The 23,792-nt window shown below is 41.8% G+C and overlaps 3 protein-coding genes across 8 annotated transcripts in view; 1 reads left to right on the top strand and 2 right to left on the bottom strand.

Annotated features, from left to right (window-relative positions):
* The window catches only part of NME7 (NME/NM23 family member 7), a 139,060-nt gene extending 138,730 nt beyond the window's left edge, over positions 1-330 (bottom strand). The window contains exon 1 of one of the 2 annotated variants that reach the window (XM_066371438.1): positions 236-330. In XM_066371438.1, coding sequence (XP_066227535.1) covers positions 236-238 — 3 coding nt within the window. In that variant the 5' untranslated portion in view covers positions 239-330. The remainder of the gene's footprint in view (positions 1-235) is intronic. The other variant, XM_066371441.1, reaches the window with a different exon arrangement.
* A 443-nt stretch (positions 331-773) lies between these two features.
* Positions 774-20,896, top strand: BLZF1 (basic leucine zipper nuclear factor 1). Its single transcript, XM_066371437.1, has 7 exons — positions 774-898; positions 1,911-1,986; positions 11,156-11,595; positions 12,891-13,090; positions 15,167-15,295; positions 17,834-18,053; positions 19,551-20,896. The coding sequence occupies exons 2-7, from the start codon at positions 1,956-1,958 to the stop codon at positions 19,734-19,736; spliced, it is 1,206 nt and encodes a 401-aa protein (XP_066227534.1). The 5' UTR covers positions 774-898; positions 1,911-1,955; the 3' UTR covers positions 19,737-20,896.
* The window catches only part of CCDC181 (coiled-coil domain containing 181), a 36,919-nt gene continuing 16,372 nt past the window's right edge, over positions 3,246-23,792 (bottom strand). For all 5 annotated transcript variants that reach the window (XM_066371436.1, XM_066371432.1, XM_066371433.1 and 2 more), the window contains exon 7: positions 3,246-3,617. In XM_066371436.1, coding sequence (XP_066227533.1) covers positions 3,510-3,617 — 108 coding nt within the window. In that variant the 3' untranslated portion in view covers positions 3,246-3,509. The remainder of the gene's footprint in view (positions 3,618-23,792) is intronic.

Here is a 23,792-nt window from a genome sequence, read left to right as displayed (position 1 = left end):
TGACGGGGAGAATGCAAACATGTCAAGTTTGTTCGGAATGCTGCTTCCTCGCGGGCTGTTCGACTCAGCCCGTCACCCCTCAAGTTTCCGTTACAAGAGCCTCCGCAGCACCACAGAGACAACGGGGCAAAGTTGCAAGGGCCCGGGACGCCCCCGGTGCCCACACACCCCAGGACCGGGGACGCTGCATCACCAGGACCCCGAAGCTGTTCGCCCGGCCTCGCCTGGCACTCACCATGGTTTCCCGAGCGCCGCACAAGAAATAGGTATCACCGCAGCCAAGAAGACTCCAGCACAAACGCCGACGCCCGGTTACTCTGGCAACAGAGCCCCGCCTACCATTGGACACTGCGTGGAAGCCCTGGCCCCCCCCCCCTCCCACTCCCTAATTCCTATTGGCTGGGAATAACCAAAGCTCCGCCCACCCAACTGACAGGCCCGCCCCTTGATGCCGTGGCCCGGGGCGACGGAACACCGCTTAACCTCTTTCCGGGGTCGTCACTTCCGCTTGGTTGACAGGTGACCCAGAAGTTCAAGCCAACATCCGGCTAGGGTCCAGGGTCCCAATAATCTATAGCTTATTTTTAAATAGGTGTCTGTCCAGTTTTCAGTCACTGGAGCCTCACACCGTAGTGTCTGTGTTCCTTTGAGTGGGAACTCGCTACCGAGTGCGTTGACCCTTTTCTTTGGGAAACGTGTTCCGGAAACGAAACCCTGAGTAGGTCAGCGGAAGCGATGCGTGGGGAGCTGGACGCTGACGTCAGGAAGTCCGGGGCGGGGTGGGGCGGGGCGGCTCGGAATGGAAGGGGACAGGGCGGACAAGGTAACCCGGCGGTTTCGAGCCAGAGAAGGTGGAAAGGGAAGCGCCCTGAAATAGGGAGCCGTGAGAATCTCGGCGGTAAGTCCTAGGACGGGCTGGTGAACAACCGACAGGATGTTTGTTGACAGTGGCGGAGGGTGTCCAAGCCTTGGCATCTCTCTCGGGCTGGTTCCAAGGGTTCGGAACTTCGGCTGGGACTTCCCGGGACGGCCGAAGTGGACAGGCGTGTCCCTTCCTCCCCTGCCGCCTGTTACCCGCTCACCCCACCCACACCCACCGCCGCCCACCCCGTCACGCGGTGTTTGCCCACCGACACCCACGGCGTTTGTCCATTTCGCTCTGCATCTTCGCCAACGCGCTTTCAGGGCTCATTGCTCCATCGGAAGGGACTTTGGAGACCTGTTACCAGGGCAACAGAAGGTGGGGGCGGGGGAGGACGTTGTGACTGTTGAGGAAGGTAGTCATGGACGACCCGGTGCCGAGTTACAGCGAGTACTCAGAGTGATCGCTGCTGGTGAAACCGGTTGTTGTCTACTGTACTCTTCATAACATGTTAATATTGCATTAGTATCACCTTTCTTCTCGTGTTCTCCGGTGACTCTTAGCCTTTACTGTCGGGCCACGCATACATTTCTGAAAGCATGTACTATCCCATTTTAATTTATTGCCGAGAAAGTGCAAATTGAATTATGGAGGTCTTTATTGTTTGTCAAACAACTAAACAGAAGCTCCTCTGTGATATACACAGTGAACAAATTAGTGTCAACAGTGTCTCCTGAGAAAGTAATTTACTCTAATTACTCTAAAATTCCTGTTGTCATATCAATGATGCAAGAGCCTTCAATAGCTTCAGTGCCATCTGATACTGGTTAGGACAGTAAATCAGAAATACCACCCCTAATTTTTTTTTTTTGAGACATTTGATAGCCTTAACAATATCACCTGTGAAAAATGGATGTGAGAGACCGTCCCTTTCTAAACGCATGTTATTAACTACAGAAGCAAGGAGAATATCATATTTAAGTTACAGGGACTTGGTAAAAATGTTTATATCATATTGTTTTAATTTACTCATTTTATCCATTTTTAGGTTTTTCTGTAGAAGCCTTGGGGTGGATTTTCATTGATAAGAAAAATGACTACTCTTGAGAATTTAGAAACTAAAGGTAAGTCTTCTTCTTTTGATGATAATTATTTTCAACACATGACATGTATGACAATAGGATGAAGGAATGTTTGAGCCAGGCAGGTAAGGCTCTGGGGAGTGATCTAGGTTTCAGATCTCTTCATGTGTGTTTTGTAATGTTGTATTTACATTTCATTCCTCAGATAGACAACTGAATATTAATGTCCTCCGGTAGTATTTATTAGGTGACAATAACCATTCAACATTTAGTGTAGGAGCAAAGTTTTTAGGAGCCAAGTTTTACACCCATGTCCTCTGTCCACTAGAAGGTTAAACAAGAAGCTGGACAGACGATTAAGGTATAAAAGACCTCTTTATTGTTGCATCAGTTTGCTAGGGATGCTATAATGAAGTACCAGAAACTAATGGCATAAACAATAGAATTTGTTGTCTCACAGTTCTGGAGACTAGCAGTTCAAGGCCAAAGACTTGGTGAGGGCCATGCTTCCTCCAAGGGCACTAAGGAAGGATCTGATCCAAGCCTCTCCTCTAGTTCTGGTGGTTTGCTGGCAATTTTTGGTATTCTTTGGCTTGACCACCCTAATATTTTCATTGATGTTTACATGGCATTTTCCCTGTGTGTGTGTCCCTGTGTCCACATTTTTGCTTTGTAGAAGGACATCAGCCATATTGGATTAGGGGCCCACTCTACTTCAGTGTGATCTCATCTTAACTAATTCCATTCTGAGATATGGAGAGGTAGGACTTCCACATAAGAATACTTGGGGAGAAACAATTCAAATAGTAACACTTGCTAACGACAATAGTCACTTTTAGTCCTGCCTTGTTTGTTCTCTCTATAACTTTTAATACTGTTTATCATTCCCACAATTTGAAATACTTTCTATCTTTGACTTCCATGATATCACTCTTATTTTCAGCCTTCTCTGTAACCTTTCACTGTCCAATGCACTGACATCACATGGCTTTTTGAATTTAAATTATTTTTAAAACTTAAATATCAGGTCTACCGGAAAGTTCTGTCTGTTTCTATCACAAGTTTCGACACGTAAGCACGTTTATTTGGCGCATGTGTGCCTCTCTATTTTTATCACTTAATGTATACATACTGACGTAGCAAATTAACTTAAACAAAGTTGATTCACGTTAGTCTTCTGTGTGAAGCGATAATGTACCCATGGCTACTGATAAAGTTTATTTACGCCACTGTAATTTTTACGAATTTCAACAAGGAAGAAATGCTACAGAAGCATGTAGAAATTTATTGAAAGTGTTTGGTGAAGGTACAGTTTCTGACAGGACATGCAGAAGATGATTTGAAAAATTCGAAACAGGTGATTTCAACCTTTCTGATAAGCCACATTCTGGGCGACCATCTTTGATCGATGATGATGTTGTTAAGACCATGTTGGAGCAAGATCCTTTTCTGACAACATCGGAGATCGCAGAAAGGCTTAATTCAGCTCAGCAAACCATTTCAGACCATATTCGGAAGATAGGATTGGTGTGGAAATATTCAAGATGGGTGCCACATGAATTAAGTCAGAAGAATTTGGATGATCGAGTCGTCATATGCACATCTCTGCTTGCTTGGAACAAAATCGAGCCCTTCTTGAACTGGATGATAACTGGGGATGAAAAGTGGATTACCTACGAAAACATCGTAAAGAAAAGGGCATATTGTGAACCCAGAAAACCTAGCCCTTCCACCTCTAAATCAAATTTGACTCTGAATAAGAGAATGTTGGGTATATGGTGGGACATTCGAGGACCAATACATTATGAGCTTTTAAAACCGAATGAAAAGCTCAATTCGGAAAAGTATTGTCAGCAACTGGATAATTTAAAGACAGCAGTCCAAGAAAAGAGGCCGGCGATGTTCAATAGGAAGAACATCATACTGCATCATGATAATGCGAGGCCACGTGCTGCTTTGGAGACTCATAAAAAAATTGCAGAATTAGGGGCCCTGGCCAGTTGGCTCAGCGGTAGAGCGTCGGCCTGGCGTGTGGGGGACCCGGGTTCAATTCCTGGCCAGGGCACATAGGAGAGGCGCCCATTTGCTTCTCCACCCCCCCCCCCTTTCTCTCTGTCTCTCTCTTCCCCTCCCGCAGCCGAGGCTCCATTGGAGCAAAGATGGCCCAGGCGCTGGGGATGGCTCCTTGGCCTCTGCCCCAGGCGCTGGAGTGGCTCTGGTCGCGGCAGAGTGACGCCCCCTGGTGGGCAGAGCATCACCCCTGGTGGGCGTGCCGGGTGGATCCCGGTGGAGCGCATGCGGGAGTCTGTCTGACTGTCTCTCCCCGTTTCCAGCTTCAGAAGGATACAAAAAAAAAAAAAAAAAATTGCAGAATTAGGCCGGGAAATTCTGTCGCATCCACCATATTCCCCGGACTTAGCACCCTCTGACTATAACTTGTTTTTGTCCTTACAAAATTTTTTGAAAGGCAAAAAATTCAAAAATGAAGAAGATATCAAACAAGCACTGGTTCAATTTTTTGCATCAAAAGATAAAACGAAGCGCCCATTTGCTTCTCCACCCCTCCGCTGCGCTTTCCTCTCTGTCTCTCTCTTCCCCTCCCGCAGCCAAGGCTCCATTGGAGCAAAGATGGCCCGGGCGCTGGGGATGGCTCTGTGGCCTCTGCCTCAGGCGCTAGAGTGGCTCTGGTCGCAACATGGCGACGCCCAGGATGGGCAGAGCATCGCCCCCTGGTGGGCAGAGCGTCGCCCCTGGTGGGCGTGCCGGGTGGATCCCAGTCAGGCGCATGCGGGAGTCTGTCTGACTGTCTCTCCCTGTTTCCAGCTTCAGAAAAATGAAAGAAAAAAAAAAAAAAAGATAAAACGTTTCTCAAAAATGGGATATACAAATTGCCCTCACGCTGGCAAGAAATCAGTAATAATGGCAATTATATTATTTAATAAAGTTTATTGACGGTAAGAAAAATTTGTATTTTGTTTTATTCCAAAATGGACAGAACTTTCCGGTAGACCGTATATTTAGTTTTTCAGTCATGCTAGCTTCATTGCAGGTCTTCAGTAGCCACATGTGGCTGGTGGCTGTTGTATCAGAAAGTGTAGCTATGAGGCACTGCCGTCATTGCAGAAAGTTCTATTGGATATTGCTGCTCTAGCCCTGTTTGCTGTTTCTTTTTCATCCTCTTTTGCTTTACTTCTTAAATATTTTTTCATCCCAATTTGTCTTCTACTCTCAAGGGTTTAGTCATTATCTATAAGAATGATTTACAAATATTTCTTTAGCTCCAATCTCTTCCCTTGTGATTCAGACCCTTGTAGCCTAAATCCTGCTGCCCATCTCACTTAGACATCGGCAATAGTCTTAACATGTTCCAAAGGGAACTCCTCCAGATTCACATTTTCAGGTGGAGTGAGTTCTGGAGGTTGTGCCTGTCAATGTGAGATGGGAAACTTGTTTAAATGAGTGAGTTATTGGATGTTAAAGTAAAATCCCCTGCAGTGGTTGGCAAACTCATTAGTCAACAGAGCCAAATATCAACAGTACAATGATTGAAATTTCTTTTGAGAGCCAAATTTTTTAAACTTAAACTATATAGGTAGGTACATTCCTTGTCGAGGTAGTGCCCGCATGTGGTGTTTTGTGGAAGAGCCACACTCAAGGGGCCAAAGAGCCGCATGTGGCTCGTGAACTGCAGTTTGCCGACCAGGGCCCTAGGGAGTGTGTTAACATAGGTGAACTTTCAGAAGTGCCAATCTATCCTTTCTGTACCATGCACCATTCCGGTAAGCTGATGACACCAAGACTAGGAGGCAGTCCCTGCCTGAGGAGCTCACGGCTCTCTAGTCTGCTAGAGAAACAGAATTTAGAGACACTGGTGTCTGCATCAGTCTGAAAGCACTGAGAGATGAGGAGAGTGAGGTAAGGGATTTGCTCAAGGTCACACAGTCTATGGCAGTAGGGCCTTGAGTTATCTTGACTCAGTCAAGTGTTCTTGCTACCTCGTCATCATGCTGCTATATGTCTTCATAGAGTTACACTTTTATGAAAAAACAAATGTTTAATAACCAGCTATAAAATCACATTATTTTTTGCCTCAATATTCTAAAGCAGGGGTTGGAAAATTAGGGTCCTCAGGCCTCCTGAGAACATTTTCAATCAGTTTGATAATAGGGAGTAAGTACTAACTTTGAATTCACTTAAGCCAAGTGTTATTCCCAAATAAAAGTTTTATTCTTCTTATTAGTAGACCTATATTATAAAAACAAACAAAAATAAATTGTCACTCAATTGTTATAGTTTGAATTTCATCATTAAAGTTTTGGGGTTTATTTTCTTTGTTTATAAATACCATATTTTTCGCTCCATAAGACACACAGGCACTTTCCCCTCCACTTTTGGGGGGGGAAAAGTGCGTCTTATGGAACGAAAAATACGCTATTTTATTAAATATTTTAACACACTATTTGGTTCAGAATATTTTTTTTCTTATTTTCCTCCTTAAAACCCTAGATGTGTCCTATGGTCAGGTGTGCCTTATGGAGTGAAAAATACGGTACCTATATAATACGCTCAATTTTGTCTCATGGACCATGCAGCCTAAAATATTTACCTAGCCCTTTATAGAAAAGGTTTGCTAACCGCCACCGTAGAATATCATTTTTTTTCCCTGCATTTCACTGTCCTTGGGGAAGGCAATAAGAATGAGCCAGAAACCTTAGATATGATCCAATCTTTGATAAATGACCACAGATGGAAGAGCTGTTGGTGAATAACTGAAGAATTGTTTTGTTGGTTCCCTCCAAAGAGTGGAGAAGAACAGGGGTTGATGTTTTGCTCCATGTAAGGATTGCTCATAATTGTGGAGCTGTTTCTACACCTCGTGGGCTGCCCACTTGAGTAAAGTCATTGCTCATGAATGTGTCCTGGATTGTGCCTAGCGCAAGTGTAATAAAGGTTTCCATGTATGTCACGGGAAAACTAGAATTATGAAGGTCAGCTACCAGGTGAGAAAATGTAAAGGTATGACCCCCATCTGCATGCTTGCATGCACCTGTGAGCTAGAACCATGATTGTTACAGAGCAGGAGCTGCCACCACGTGACACACCGTACAACCTGGGCATTCATGAATGCTTGAGTAACTAGGACAGTTTAAATACAACTAAGAGTAAACTGCGGTTGAACCAAGTTGATTGAATTTCTGCATTGGAATGTTAACGTGTTATTTGAAGAGAGATTTCTGTTCAGCACCCATTTTTGTTTCTTGGTCTTTTAAATTTAGCATTAGCCATTCTGTGATTTGTTCTTGAATCTCCGTTACCTAAAATTCCAATTCAAAAGTGTTATAACTTGCCTAGAAATCCTATTTAACCGTGACAGAGCATGTCTTATTATTTCTTCAGCATCAGTGGGCCCTAATGGTAGAGCTCTAATTTGTTTGTTTGTTTGCTTTAAATATGTTGTTAATTCATGATTGTACTTTACTTCTTAAATGCCAGAATGTCTCGATGACAATTAAATTGGCATTAGACAGAGTTCCTTAGGAAGAAGGGTTGAACTGAGATTTGAAGGATGTGTAGGAACTCACTACAGGGGAGAGAGCGTTAGGGAGAATATTCCAAGCAGAGAAAGGAAGGCTTCTGCTGCTATGGAGACCCCAAAAGAAAACAAGTCAGGCTAGAGCACAGAGTTTGAGCGGTGAATGGCAGAAGTGGAGACCCAGGAGACAGGCAGGCATTGTAAGGACGTTGGTCTGTTCTGAGAGAGATGGGAGGCCATTCATGGGTTTGATGCAGATCAGATCTGCATGTCTTTTAAAATTATTACTGTTATATAAACTCTGTGGGCTTCTGTGGCCTGGCAGGTAGGGGTGTTAGCAGAGACTAAGTTCAGGTTCATGAGGCAATAGTTCTGGTTTGTGGAAGACCTCCTGGGCCAGTCATCAGCTTACTCTGCAGTCAAGATTTGGATTCAACTCAGTCTGTCACAGATGATTTGAACACGCTACTTAACCTATCAAAGCCCCTGTTTCTGTCTACAAAATGGATTTATTATGCTTAACTCATGAGACAGGTATACACATTAAATGATGTAATGCATCTGGTTTTTTTGTTTTGTTTTGTTTTGGGTTTTTTTTGTATTTTTCTGAGGTTGGAAACCGGGAGGCAGTCAGACAGACTCCCGCATGCGCCCGACCGGGATCCAGTAAGATGGGCACTTACTGGATGAGACTACTCTCCACAGGCTCATGGGCACACTAATAGTTGGGGAACTCTGCTCAGATTGTGATTCCTTGTCTATTTATCCCCCCACCCCTCACTTCAAATGGTGACTTACAGGCCAACAAGGTCTGGGCATTACCCAACTGGGTATCGCTGTGCTAACCCAAGTGCTCCGTACACCAGGGGTCCCCAAACTTTTTACACAGGGGGCCAGTTCACTGTCCCTCAGACCGTTGGAGGGCCAGACTATAAAAAAAACTATGAACAAATCCCTATGCACACTGCACATATCTTATTTTAAAGTAAAAAAACCAAAATGGGAACAAATACAATATTTAAAATAAAGAACACGTAAATTTAAATCAACAAACTGACCAGTATTTCAATGGGAACTATGGGCCTGCTTTTGGCTAATGAGGTGGTCAATGTGCTCCTCTCACTGACCACCAATGAAAGAGGTGCCCCTTCTGGAAGTGTGGCGGGGGCCGGATAAATGGCCTCAGGGGGCTGCAGTTTGGGGACCCCTGCCGTACACGGTATGCTTCATAACTGTCTATCCAAATGCAGTCACCTGGCGATATTTCACAAAGCCCCAAAGGTTCCCAGGCTGTGCTTTTTGGAATTGTTTTTATTTATTTATTTATTTATTTATTTTTGTATTTTTCTGAAGCTGGAAACGGGGAGGCAGTCAGACAGACTCCCGCATGCGCCCCACCAGGATCCACCCAGCACGCCCACCAGGAGGCGATGCTCTGCCCATCTGGGGCGTCACTCTGTCGTGACCAGAGCCACTCTAGCACCTGGGACAGAGGCCAAGGAGCCATCCCCAGTGCCCGGGCCATCTTTTGCTCTAATGGAACCTTGGCTGCGGGAGGGGAAGAGAGAGACAGAGAGGAAGGGGAGGGGGAGGGGTGGAGAAGCAGATGAGCGCTTCTCCTGTATGCCCTGGCCAGGAATCGAACCCGGGACTTCTGCACTCCAGGTTGACGCTCTACCACTGAGCCAACCGGCCAGGGCCGATGTAGTGCATCTGAAGGACTTAGATAAGTCCCTTGCACATAGTAAGTTAAATAAAAGTTTATCATTACTATTTGTAGGCTTTGGCCTCCATTTCTCAAATGATGCTAGACTTGTCAAATGGCAAGAAATTTAACATGCAGCTCAAAGGGCTATTGCTGCTGCCCTGATTCCGGGACTGCGTGTGGGTTAGTGTCATCTCAGCTACCTTGCCCGTGTCTGCAACATTTCCTGGTCTAGTGCATCCCATTCTTTCCACGCTCTAACCTACCTACTGCCTTGAGCCAGTCAGTGAGCTTAACCCTCTCTTGGAGAAAAGTGACTCAGTGAAACTTGTCTTACACCAGTCCATTGGAGATAAGACAAAGTGGGGGCTGGGGGCAGAAAAGAAACATACTTCTGTTATTTGACTTGGAGCAATGGGAGTGTACTGGGGAGCAGACCTGCCTTCCAGACGTTGTCTGAAGTAAAGCTAGGTAACCAGGTTCGGCTTACACAAGGGAAGATCATTTATTTCACTTGAGCAAATTAGCTTGGTAAACAGGTATGCAGCATGTACTAAGCTTTATGGAGGAAAGAGATGGGAGCCACCATTTATTGAGTACCTGCTATTTACTTGTGTGCCAGACACTGTAGACCTGAACTTGAACCTCAGAACACTTGAAGAGGCAGTATATGCAGTGGGTAAGGCCCCAGTCTTCTTGATGAACAGACTGCTTAGCATTCACTTCTGCCTCTTCGACTTACGAGCTGTGTGATGTGACCCATGGGCAAGTCCCTGGACCTCTTTGTGCCTCATTTTTCTCATATATAAAATATAGCTAATCACACCTACCTTACTGGGTTGTTGTAAAGATTGAGGAACATATAAAGTATTTAAAATAGTATTTGGCACATGGTAAGTCTTTTGTAAGTGTTAATTATCTGTTACTTAATATTTTTTCATTTACTATTCAAATTTAATACTACCTAGATGTAGATATTATTAACTTCATTTCATGGAAGTTAACACTGAAGCTGAGGTCATTGTAGGATTTTGTCCAGGTGGTAACAGTGGAAATAGAATTCAAAGCCAGGTCTGGCTGGTCCCATAGTTCCTATCATTTCTATTAATACTTTGTTCCTTCCATTTGTGCAGGGCCTAATGCCTGTTCTTAATGTCAGACTTACTGGGAAAGTGAGATTAGCATGTACAAAATCCTTAAAATAACTTTGGTGTGCATGATTAAGTTTCAAACTGAATGTTTGAGACTGCAAGTACTACAGGTATTCTTCAGAGAGTGGGCCAGAACAATTGGGCAGATTTAATGCACAGAGTGGACTTGAAACTGACTTTTTAGGGATAACAGAACTGGTGAGAGGCAAGAGAAGCCACTGAAGAGAGGAAGACATAGCAGGAGCCAGGGCCTGACCAGCAGCCTGTGAGAGAGGACTAAACAGTTTGCACAAAGCATTCGTTGCCAAGAGTTAAAAAACAACAACAGACAAATCTATCTTTAAGTAGATGGCTTCAAATATGCATCTAGGTAGCTGTTACTTATTTTTTTTATAGTTAACTGACATTATTGAGTGTCTATGGTGTGCCAGGCTCTTGAGTATACTGAGTTCTTTCTCACCACAACCCTGTAGCACAATTGTCACCATCTCCATTTTTCCAGGTTAGGAACCTGAAGTTCATGGAGTATTAAATTATTTACCTGGGTCATTCCAGGAAGTAGAAGTCAGAACCAAATACCCTGATTCCAGCTCTCCTGCATTTCCTACTAAGAAAGAGCTCATTTACTTAAGGGAAGCTTGAGCCTGGAGGACATTATTCATCCTTTTATTTTTTTACATAATTGTTTTAAAAATTACTTTTTACTCTGAGTTTTTCCATTCTTTTGAATGCCAGTAATTCTGAATGTGGGGTAAGGCGTGTCGGCATATGCCTGGTACTTTTTTTCAGTAAGAAGTTTATGTTTTGTTTTCCCTTTTTTAGTCGCCCTGACTGCAGCCCCAATCCGAGGGGCTGGAGATGGAATGGAAACTGAGGAGCCACCCAAATCTGTCGAAGTCGCCTCTGGGGTCCGACCCTTAAAGGCTCACATCCTTCAGAGTCCACGGAAGAAAGCAGTTGCCTCAGAGAGCCCAGGAGTTCTTCAGCTGGGGAAGATCCTAACTGAGAGAGCAGTGGAGGTCGAAGCTGTAAGAATCTTAGTCCCCAAAGCTGCTATCACCCACGTTCTCCCCAAGAAAAATGCCAAGGTGAAGCCTCTGGGACATCAGAAAGGAGAGCTCCTCTGTCCATCAGACGGAGCTGCAGAGCCTAGGAAGGAGCTGTCAGAGGTGAAGACCATGATGGAGAGGCTCAGGAGCTCGGAACGGAGGTTATTGCAGGACAAGGAAGGCCTTTCAAACCAGCTCCGAGTGCAGACGGAGGTAAGAACACCTTGATGGCTTTGGGCGCTGCACTTCACATGCAGCCCTTCCAAGCTGGCAAGTTATACGGCTCTGTCTCCTACCTGTCACTCCCCGTAGCTTGTCACCTCTCTAAAATGCTTCCACTTCAAGTTCACGTTCTCTTTTGAGGCCTCGAGTAGAACTATTAATAGTTTATGTTGGGAACTTATGCCCCACAGGAAAGATGGAAGAATGTGTGTGACACTTTGGACAAGACCACTTGTAAGTTGTAAGAGAGGTTACAGGTATCAACTTATGACTAAGACTGACCAAGTCAGGTTTCAAAACTAATTAGCAAAACCTGCGTAAAGGATCCATAAATTCCAAGTATGTTTGCTAATGTATACATAATGCTTGGAACAGAGAGAATGGTGGGATCGTATTGGTATTGTCATTGTAAAGGGAAAATAGTCTATATTGCTTGATTGTGTTTCTGTGATCTTTACATTTAGTAAACATTACCTTAGCCTTCAGTTTTTTTTTCCCTGTTAGAATATAGTGTGTCTGATAGGTCTCTTTGACACCATAGTTAGTGGTTTTTACACAAATATATTTTAATATATTGTTAATTAATTTCTAATTATAAAAGTATTTGTAAACCATTTGGAAAATACAGAAAAATAATGAAATAGTACCACTTTAGTTATTAATGTTTCTTCTGTCACAGAATATTCTATTACAAATAGCAACAGGGTTCTGCAGTGGCTGTACCATAAACCAGTACTGATTATGGGACATTTGTATTTTAACTTTTGCATGTTCAACAGTAATGTAAACAATGTGCTTGTAGAGAATCCTGAATTGCCTTTTTTGCTTAAATTCTGAAATGTAAAAGTCCTAGGGCACAAAGAAATTACAATATTTTTTAAATGCAGAATAAAAGAAAAAAAACACATAAAACATTCTGTCATATTTTTAACAAAATTTATTGTTTAGTTTTCTAATTTTCCCCCTCTAAGTGTTGACTAGAAGCAGTTTGTTATTGTTATAATAATGATTTGTTCTCTTATTATAAGAGGCTCAGTTTATAACCACATGGGCAATAAATATAGATAAATATATTAAAAGAGAAGTAAATGTCGATTAGTATATGTATATTATAAAACTTGAATATTTAATATCACTTTTAGATATATACTTTAAGTCAGCAGACCCACAGGTTGAGAACTGCTGCTTTAAGTTAATAGAGGTCCAAATTATACAAAACAGTTTCTCTTTTGCTCAGTTGCCTACATTCTAGTCACTGATATTACTTTGGTCGCGTGCTCTCCTAGGTCAATCGTGAGTTAAAAAAGCTGCTGGTGGCCTCTGTTGGGGATGATCTTCAGTATCACTTTGAACGTCTAGCACGTGAGAAAAATCAGCTTATTTTAGAAAATGAAGCCCTAGGTCAAAACACAGCTCAACTTGCCGAGCAATTAGAACGAATGTCAATACAGTGCGATGTATGGCGAAGTAAATTCCTCGCAAGCAGGTATTTTCTGTTTTAAATCGTATTTCATTTTCTAGTCTTTGATCTATTAGCTTTTTGACCCATAAACAAAAAAGTCAGCTGTGGTGTGAAAAATTCCGAGTCGGGTTGTTAAAGTTCTTCATGTACTTGGGGTATGGACTCTCACCCCTGTGGCTGGAAGCACAGTCTCCCTGAATGGTACCCTGATGTTGTGAGGGTCTCCAAATTCCAGGAGTCTAATAGAAGTCACTCCTTCCACAATATTTAATACTAAACCAAAATTGTCAACTCAGACATTTAATAAATATTAAAATCACAAAAAAAAAACATTATTTTTCTGGAGAACTCAGATATCATTGCCACTCTGTAAGAAATATTATTTGTCCTTTCTCTCTCCATGCATAAATAGGCAGGGGTAACATTTGTACGGCATACTGGATGAGACTACTCTCCACAGGCTCATGGGCACATAATAGTTGGGGAACTCTGCTCAGATTGTGATTCTTTGTCTATTTATCCCCCCACCCCTCACTTCCAACGGCGACTTACAGGAGAACAAGGTCTGGGCATTAACCAACTGGGTATCGCCGTGCTAACCCAAGTGTTCTGTACACGGTATGCTTCATAACTGTCTATCCAAATGCAGTCACCTGGCGATATCTCACAAAGCCCCAAAGGTTCCCAGGCTGTGCTTTTTGGAATTGTTTTTATTTTAAGGGATTTAGTGGTTGCTATGATTTAAAACTTTAATTTTAGTTTTAATATATTCAGCTGAGTAAATATACTTAAACTTTTGCTTCCGTTCTGCCGTGGCCGGATGGCTTGGTTGGTTAGAGCATCGTCCCAAAGCACAGAGGTTGCCAGTTCAATCCTTGGTCAGGGCATATAGAGGAACAGGTCGATTTTCCCGTCATTCTCTCTCTTTCTCCTCCCTCTTCCTCTCTCTAAAATTGATAAAATAAACATTCAAAAAAACCAAAAACCTCTGCTTCAGTTCCATCAGTGGGGAACTGGTTAAATAAACTTTGATATATCCAATCAAAAGAAAACATGAAGCTGTTTTTTTAAAAAAGGGAATGAGATAGCTCTATGTGTGCTAATATGAAGAACTCACCAAAATAAACTATTAGGTGAGAAAAGCCAAGTATAGAAAAGTTTGTATTAAATAATCCCTACTTTTATGAATAAAATAAGTATTTTTAACACATACTTTAATGTTGAATATACAAAAATTATTTTTTTTCTGGAAAAATGTATAAGAAACTTGGTTACATATGAAAGAAGGGTAGGGACACCAGACAGGAGGGAAGACTTAGTTTCCCTTTCATTGAAGCCTTTCTATGTTATTTTAATATTTTTATTGTTTATTTATTTATTTATTTTTGTATTTTTCTGAAGTTGGAAACAGGGAGGCAGTCAGACAGACTCCCGCATGCACCCCCCCGGGATCCACCTGGCATGCCCACCAGGGGGCGATGCTCTGCCCATCTGGGGTGTTGCTTTGTTGCAACCAGGGCCATTCTAGCGCCTGAGGCAGAGGCCATGGAGCCATCCTCAGCGCCCGGGCTATCTTTGCTCCAATGGAGCCTTGGCTGCGGGAGGGGAAGAGAGAGACAGAGAGAAAGGAGAGGGGGAGGGGTGGAGAAGCAGATGGGCGTTTCTCCTGTGTGCCCTGGCCGGGAATTGAACCTGGGACTCCTGCATACCAGGCCGACGCTCTACCACTGAGCCAACTGGCCAGGGCAATTTTAATATTTTTATAAGGGCAAAGAAGTCATTGGATGGTAGGAAAATAATGCATTTGTGTTTTCCTCTAAACTGCTTTGTATTTAAAATGTTTATTTTTTTCATAATTTGATCAATCTGGAGTAAGATTGAGGTACATTCCCAAAGTCCCTATAACCCAAGTCCATTTCCTTTGTCATTTTGTAAGTATTTTCATTGACTCCCTTCAGTGACTTCTCAGCTTACAAACATTTTCAATGCTTTCTAGTGAAGATTTAGAAACTGAGAATTTGACTATGCCGACGCCGTAGAGCTATGTCTTTGCACTGTGTTGGTATCAGAGAACTCAGGGAAGATTTCGATCTCTTGCAGGGTCATGGCAGACGAGCTCACCACCTCCAGGGCAGTTATGCAGCGCCAGCACCGGGATGCACAGGGCGCGATCCAGGATCTCCTGAGCGAGCGGGAGCAGTTTCGCCAGGACATGCGGGCCACCCAGAAGTATGGCCCGTTTGCCTTCTGATCTCTGCCTTCTCCTGCAGTACTGTCACTGCCGCAGCTCTGTGGTGCTGCTACACTTCATAATGTATTGAGCATTTTCTTTGAGTAGCATTTCAAAGTAGATTCCCAGGAAAGGGAGGAAACAAAAAAAAAAAAATAGAAGATATGCTTCTTACATTCTTAATTGGGGGGAGAATTATTTATATCCATAATAGAAGAAATCTCTGGATTTAAAAGTAATTTTTATTTTATTTTATATGCAGCACTTTTGTATAACTTTTGGTAGAACTCAAAGAGTGATTCTCCTTTGGAAGGAGACCTCTCCGAGGCCCCGTTCACAGTATTGGTGCTTGCTTTCCTGTCCATATGTGCCAGAATTATCAAAACTGGTGCTCTTCGTTAAAAGTGCTTGTACTTCTATGTAATTGATATTTTGCGAATCAAGTCAGTACAGGTCGAAGAGGAAATCATGGGGGAAATTGGAAGAATGGAAACCCAGTATATCAAAGTATCAGATTTTGTGGGAGACCTTTAAAGCAGTGTTTAGAGAGAAATTTATAACTTTAAATGTTTATTTTAGAGAAGAAGAAAGGTCTCCTCAGTAATCTAAGCTACCTTCTTAAGTACACAGGAGCAAGTTCACCAAAGAAGAAAACAAGGGCAAAAGCAGAAATAAATGAAACAGAAAGCCAAATGCTGTTTCTTTGAAAAGAGGAAATTAGGAAACGTCAGTGTAGTCAGGGAAAAGGTACACAATGACAGGTGTCAGGAAAGAGAAGGAGGGGTACAACCGCAGAGTCTGTAGACATAAAAAAGACAACAGGGACGTTGTGAACAACTCTGTGCCAAAAATTCAACAACTTAAAAGGACAAGCTCCTTAAGATACAAACTACCAAAGGGTACTCAAGAACAGATAACCTGAATAGCATAGCCTACTAAAACAATTTTATTTGTAGTTTAAAGCCTTCCAGTAAATGAAACTCCAGGCCTAAAAGGGTTTACCAGTGAGTACTAGCAAACATCTAAGGAAGAAATAAAGCCAAATTTACACAAACTCTTCTAGGAAACAGAGAAGGAACAATTTCTGACTCATTGTAGGAGGCCAGCATTATCTTGATACCAAAACCAGACAGAGACATTGCAAGAAAACTGCAGACCAACATCTCTCATGAACATATATGCAAAAATCTCTAACAGTATCTTAATGAATCAAATCCCACCATACACAGTCAGGTGCTGCATGAAGACTTTTTGGTCGATGACAGACCTACAGTGGTCCCATAAGATTATAATGGAGCTGAAAAGTTCCTGTCACCTAGTGACGCAGTAGCCATCACAAGGTCGGCTCGTGTGCTCATGGTGATCCTGGTGAAAGCATAGCACATACAATACGTACAGTCCATATACTTAATAATAACCATAGATCAGTGGTCCCCAACTTTTTTTGGGCCATGGACTGGTTTAATGTCAGAAAATATTTTCACAGACTGGCCTTTAGGGTGGGACAGAGAAATGTATCACGTGACCGAGACAAGCATCAAGAGTGAGTCTTAGACAGACGTAACAGAAGGAATCTGGTCATTTTTTAAAAATAAAACATCGTTCAGACTTAAATATAAATAAAACAGAAATAATGTAAGTTATTTATTCTTTCTCTGCGGACCGGTACCAAATGGCCCACAGACTGGTACGGGTCCGCGGCCTGGGGGTTGGGAACCACTGCCATAGATGACTAGGTTACTGTTTTATGTATTTCCTATACTATGCTTTTCATCATTATTTTAAAGTGTACTCTTACCAGTTATTAAAAAAAAAGTTTGCCGTAAGGCAGTATGCCATGTTATGCCAACCAACAGCCTCATCCACCTAGTGTCTGTCAATTGCATTATTTTCTCTTGTGCTTGATTTAGTCTCATTCTGTACATAACCTGCTGTACAAGTTGAGCCCAGGAGCTGTAGGCTGTCCCATCCAGCCTAGGTGTGCAGTAGGCTGTGCCATCTAGGTGTGTGCATGTGCACTCTGATGTTAGCCCGGTGAAACTGTCTAACAACGCATTCCTCAGAAGGTATCTCTGTCGTTAAGTGGAGCACAACTGTACAAAGAGGTTTATACATTATGTCCACGTAAGTTTGAGCCCAGAAAAGGAGTCCTTTTCATGGTAGGTTGGTCTATCATTCAAAAATCAATTAATGCAACTCACCAGGAAAGAAATACCATATGAATATCTCAATAGATACACAAATCAAATCAGTTCTGTACAACTAAATGAGTATTCTGTGTACTAGTATATTTTACCCATACTAAAATATGAGAGGAAAAGCACTGTTAAGTGACTTCCAGATAAAAACCTAATAAATTGATAAGAGCTTTCTGTAATCTAGCTTATTTTACCAGACTTCTTGATTTACTGAACTCTGAATTAAAGCTGTGGGGGAAGATACGTGATTTCAGCTATAAACGGTTCTCACTCACTGAGTACTCCCACTGCTCCTAGTTTGCCCCCTCCCTAATGATTGGTGTCATGTGCCCTCTGCAGGCTGCTGGAGGAGCTCGTGGTCTCCTTGCAGTGGGGACGAGAGCGCACTTACTACCCCAGCCCACAGCCTCACAGCACAGCAGATCTTGCGTCCACAAATCACAAGTTGGCAAAAGCGGTCCATTCTCGTCTTCTGGGAAATGTCGGCACTAACAGTCAAAAGAAGATTCCATCAACAGTTGAATTCTGCAGCACCCCAGCAGAAAAAATGGCTGAAACGGTAAACTATTTCTTGCGTGATCTGTGAAACTTGTATGCTGCCCTCTCAGTGAAGGGGGCGTGTTCTGTGAAAAGAGCTTGGCACTGGGCGTGGAGAGACAGGCATGGGATCTAAACACAATTCTCATGCAGATGAGCTTGTGATCTTGGGAGAAAATTATTTCCTCCTCTGAGCTCTCATTTTCTCTAATATAATTATTATTAAGGAGACAGATATAATTGTTTTTAAAAATGGCCTATTTTTTAGCCTTTTCTTGAATTCATTTTGATAGGGAAACTGTATAGAATTTTTAATTTAGTAATCATGAGTAGATAATGGATTACTACTGATCTAAGAAATTATTCGTTAATTCCCACATACAGATATGAATGTGCCAGATACTGCAGCATCCTATAGTACAGACCTGGTACGTTCAGTCCTGGGTGAATTCAAGGCTCATGACCTGTCCCATACTAGGGTTTCACAGTGTTAAGACCATAACCAAGTGCACTTCTATTACAGCTTAATATGCAGCTCTTATTTTCCCATCTTCTGCCTTGTCATTAACTAGAACTGCTCCACCTTTAAATTCTTCAGCTCAACACCTTTCTGCAGTGATCTGTGATCTCAACTTTTCTTCCCAGCTTGGAGTCCTTTGTTGTTGATCACCCCTCTTTCTTGATCACATCATACATTTTATTCCCTGATCTCTACATTTTTTTCTTCATCTCTTAAGCTCACTCTCCTGCCTTTTTCTCGCCGTAGCTTGCCTGGACTCCGTTCTTAAATGCCTTTGTCTCTCGGGTACCCTGAAGACTCCAGTCCTATGTCAGTTTACCTGTTGGTCTCCTTTGTTTCTATTCCCATCACACTCATCAGCAGGTGACTTCGGTTCCTTATATGCAGAAGAAAAAGGGCAGAGGCAGAAAATTCCCTCAAACTTCCATCTAAAAAAGAAGACTCTTCCCTCTATCCTAAGTTCCCACCAGATGGTCTTATCACCTTCACAAACAGCGATCTTGGACATACTGCATATAAATTAGAAAAAGAGCAATGAAAAGCCTTTGATTTTTATCAGTAAGTGATCACAAACTTGGAAATGGGATTTCAGTAGAAGAATCAAGGTAGAGCCCTGACTCCAAGCAGGTAAATGGAAGAAGAGGGACGGTAGTGGCACTTTTTGGTTAAGGATAAAAATGGACATCACTTACGGTGGAATAGACATGGCCTTGATTTCTTCTCGGTTTTCATGCTTTTTCACCAGTTTCCATATGAGAACATGAATTTCATTTTTTTAAAAAAGGTAAATAGGTGATATAATAACTAGGCATCATTGTTAAATTTAGGTTTTTTGAGAAAAGGGGTAAGTTCTCTCATCAGTCAAACATTACTCAGATGTTATCTTTTGTAGTAGTTCCATATTAATGAAATGGAACATTATAGGTAGTTATACCTCAATACACCAAGGGGTTCACGTCCCTACAGCATGCACCTGACATCATATCTTATTTTCCTTAGGTTCTACGCTTTTTGGACCCAGTTACCTGTACAGAAAGCTCACCTGCTAATCCATTTTCTGAGTCTTCACCAACCACCTTACTTGTTGTAAAGAAAAATATTGGGCGGTTTCATCCCTATACCAGATACGAAAACATAACTTTCAACTGCTGCAACCACTGCCAGGGGGAACTCATTGTCCTCTAAAGGTGGCATCGGCTGTGCCGCCGGCACGGCCTGCCCCCAGGAGTCTGTTACCTGGGAGCCAGGGTTCCTGTAATGCGAGAAGTAATCTCACTTTCTGCATCAGTCACACATATCCCCAAAGATGTTTCATGTACAAGCCTCCAGATGACCCCTTCATGATCAATATCTCAGGGTAAGAAAAGAATGAAACCATAGCTCTCTCTAAAGTAGAGAATGCTTCCTTAGCATTCCATGATGCTTTTCCTAAAGGACTTGGAAAAGAAAAAAATATCATATCCCTTCTTTTAGGTCCTAAGTTATTGTTCATCTTGCTATACATTTTATATGAGCAGATTTAAGGTTGGTAATTGAAATCAGTGATTGGCAAACCACAGCTATGGGTCCTATGCAGCCACCCCCACCCACTTACTGTCGTCGGTGGTGGGTTTCTGTTGTGCCACAGCAGAGAGGAGTGGGTGGAACAGAGCTGCAAAACCTAAAACACTGTCTCTCCCTTTACTGTTTTCTGACCCCTACTCTAAAGTAATCGCCAAGGGATTAGGGGAGGGAGCGTTCTTTCATTTGTTGGTAATTTGGGGGGCCTACAAAGGAGGCTTAGGAAATACTATAGGTGAAGGGATAAATCTTTTTAAAAAATGCTATATATTAGGAAAATTAAAAATATTGTATAGCCCTATGAACAAGCGCTTCAGCAAAATATGTTATGTTGGTTTTGTACAGGGGACTCCATATTTTGAATGGTTGAAACTTGACATATATAGAATAGATTCTAACTGTTGAGCTCATTTTGGCAAATACAACAAGAATATCCAATTTGATATTTATAACATGGTAGAGAAGGTAGGATCTTTCTAGAATATTGTACAAGTTCAAGCATGTAATCCATCAATTAATTTACATTATATAGTATCTATTATTGTTTGTTTATGATGGACAATCACAAAATACCTTTTTATAGGCCTTTAATCTATAAAATATTTATACCAAATTATACTAATTAGTTACAGAAGTGCCTATCAACAGAGAAATCTTCAAAGAACAAATCTGGTTAAAGTACAATATATTTTAATGTCAACCTACCTAATGATTTGGGGGGGCATCTAATTCATCTGAGTTATATTTATAATTTTAAGTAGCAATAAATGTCTCTATCTTCTTTATTCAGTATTGTTTTTTCTACCAGAGTGATGTGTTTCAGTTCAAGTCTTCATCTAGCTCAGGGGTCCCCAAACTTTTTACACAGGGGGCCAGTTCACTGTCCCTCAGACCGTTGGAGGGCCGGACTATAAAAAAAACAACTATGAACAAATCCCTATGCACACTGCACATATTTTAAAGTAAAAAAACAAGACGGGAACAAATACAATATTTAAAATAAAGAACAAGTAAATTTAAATCAACAAACTGACCAGTATTTCGATGGGAACTATGCTCCTCTCACTGACCACCAATGAAAGAGGTGCCCCTTCCGGAAGTGCAGCGGGGGCCGGATAAATGGCCTCAGGGGGCCGCATGTGGCCCGCGGGCCATAGTTTGGGGACCCCTGATCTAGCTCATACTATTTACAACTGATTCTTCAGCCTTCCCTTTCGTTTTACTTACAAAATTTAGAAGAAAACACAGAGGAAAAGCTAAATGACATTGGATTTGGCTGTGATTTCTTAGATATGACAACAGAAGCACAGGCAACAAAAACAAACAGTCCCTGGACAGATAGCTCAGTTGGTTAGAACATCATCCTGATACGTTCAGTCCCTAGTCAAGGCATGTAAAGAGTCAACCCGTGAATGTATAAATAAGTGGAATAACAAATGGATGTTTTTCTCTGTGTATCTACCTCCCCCCTTCCTCTCTCTAAAATCAATAATTAAAATTTTTAGCTTGGTCTTTGGTGGCACAGTGGATAGAGCATTGACATGGAACACTGAGGTCACTGGTTCAAATTCCTGGGCTTGCCCGGTGTAGGCACATATGACAAGCAATCGATGAATAGCTAAAACAATGCAACTACAAGTTTAAACAAAATAAATTGAACTCCATCAAAATTTAAAATATCAAAGGACACTATCAACAGAATTAAAAGGCAACCCACAGTGCAGATGAAAATATTTGCAAATCATATATCTGATCTGGGTCCAGTGTCCAGAATAAATAAAGAACTATAACTTGCCCTGGCTGGGTAGCTCAGTTCATTAGAGCATCATCCCAAAGTACAGAGGTTGCTGGTTTGATCCCCAGTGAGGGCACATACAGGAACAGATTGATGTTCCTATCTCTTTCTCCCTTCCTCTTTCACTAAAACCAATAAATGAAAATAAAAAATGTAAATGTAAAAAAAAAACAAAAACCACAACTCCACAAGAAAATTTAATTTAATAAATAGGCAAAGGACATGAATAGACATTTCTCCAAAAAAGATATACTAATGGCCAATAAACACATCAAAAGATGGTCAACATCACTCATCATGGAAATTCAAATTGAGCACATCTATTAGTATAGCTATTATCAAAAAAAGAAAAATAACAAGCCAAGATTGTGAAAAAAAAGTGGAGCCCTTGTGTATTGCCGGCAGGAATGTAAATGGTCCAGCCCACTACTGAAGGCAGTATGACAGTACTTCAAAAAAAATTAAACATACAATTACCATATGACACAGGAATTCCACTTATAGGTAAGTATTCAAGAGTTGAAAGCAAGAACTCAAAGAGATACTTCAATACCAGTGTTCACAGCGGCATTATTCACTGTCAACAGGTAGAAGTAACCCAGGTGTCCTTTGAAGGATGAATGAATAAGCAAAATGTGGTATACATGCAGTGGAATATACTCAGCCTTAAAAAGGAATGGCAATCATATATACACTAGAACATAGATGACTCATTAAAACATCATATTAAGTGATGTAAGCCAAATAAAAGGGTACATAGTATATGATTCCACTTATGGGAGGTACCCAAAATAATAAAATCAGACAAAAGGGAAAATAGTGGTTACCAGAGGTTTGGGGAAGACAGAATGGGAAGTTTATGTTTAATCGGTACAATTTCATTTAGGGTGATGAAAAATTCTGCAGATGTTGATTAATGATGGCTATACAACAATAAAAATGTACCTAATGAGGCCCTGGCCGGTTGGCTCAGTGGTAGAGTGTCAGCCTGGCATGCAGGAGTCCCAGGTTCAATTCCCAGCCAGGGCACACAGGACAAGCGCCCATTTGCTTCTCCACCCCTCCCCCTCTCCTTCCTCTCTGTCTCTCTCTTCCCCTCCCGCAGCCAAGGTTCCATTGGAGCAAAGTTGGCCCCAGGCGCTGAGGATGGCTCCATGGCCTCTGCCTCAGGCACTAGAATGGCTCTGGTTGCAACAGAGCAATGCCCCAGATGGGCAGAGCATCGCCCCCTGGTGGGCATGCTGGGTGGATCCCGGTCGGGCGCATGCAGGAGTCTGTCTGACTGTCTCCCCGTTTCCAACTTCAGAAAAATACAAAAAAAAAAAAAAAATGTACCTAATGTCATCGAATTGTACATTTAAGTAACGGTCAATTTTATATACATTTCACCACAATAAAATTTTTTTTCATTGTACTCTCTTGTAACCTCAAACTGGCAGCACACTTTTGCAATGATTAGTTTAAGAATGTCAATAACAATAACAATAAAGATAACAACTGAGCTAAAGAGAATAAAAGAAAGATCTCAAGTCAACAACCTTACACCATAGGGAACTAGAAGAGTAAACTAAACCCAAAGCTAGCAGAAGGAAGGAAATTGAAATTAGAGCAGAAATAAACAACAATAGGGAATAGAAAAACAATAGAACAAGGAAACCAATAGTTGGTTATTTGAAACAATCCACAAAATTGACGAACCTGTAGCCAGACTGACGGAGAATAAAGATACAAATAATTAAGATCAAAAGTGAAAGTGGGGACATTACTACCAACTTCATATAAATAAAAAAGGGACAACTGTATACTGACAAATAACCTAGATAAATTGGAGAAATTCTTAGAAACACAAAAATTACCAAAACGGACTCAAAAAGAAACAGAAAATA

Source organism: Saccopteryx leptura, chromosome 2 (assembly GCF_036850995.1).
Source record: "Saccopteryx leptura isolate mSacLep1 chromosome 2, mSacLep1_pri_phased_curated, whole genome shotgun sequence".
In the NCBI taxonomy this organism is placed as follows: Eukaryota; Metazoa; Chordata; class Mammalia; order Chiroptera; family Emballonuridae; genus Saccopteryx; species Saccopteryx leptura.
Note: the sequence above shows the minus strand (reverse complement) of the source record. Positions and strands in the feature narration are given on the sequence as shown.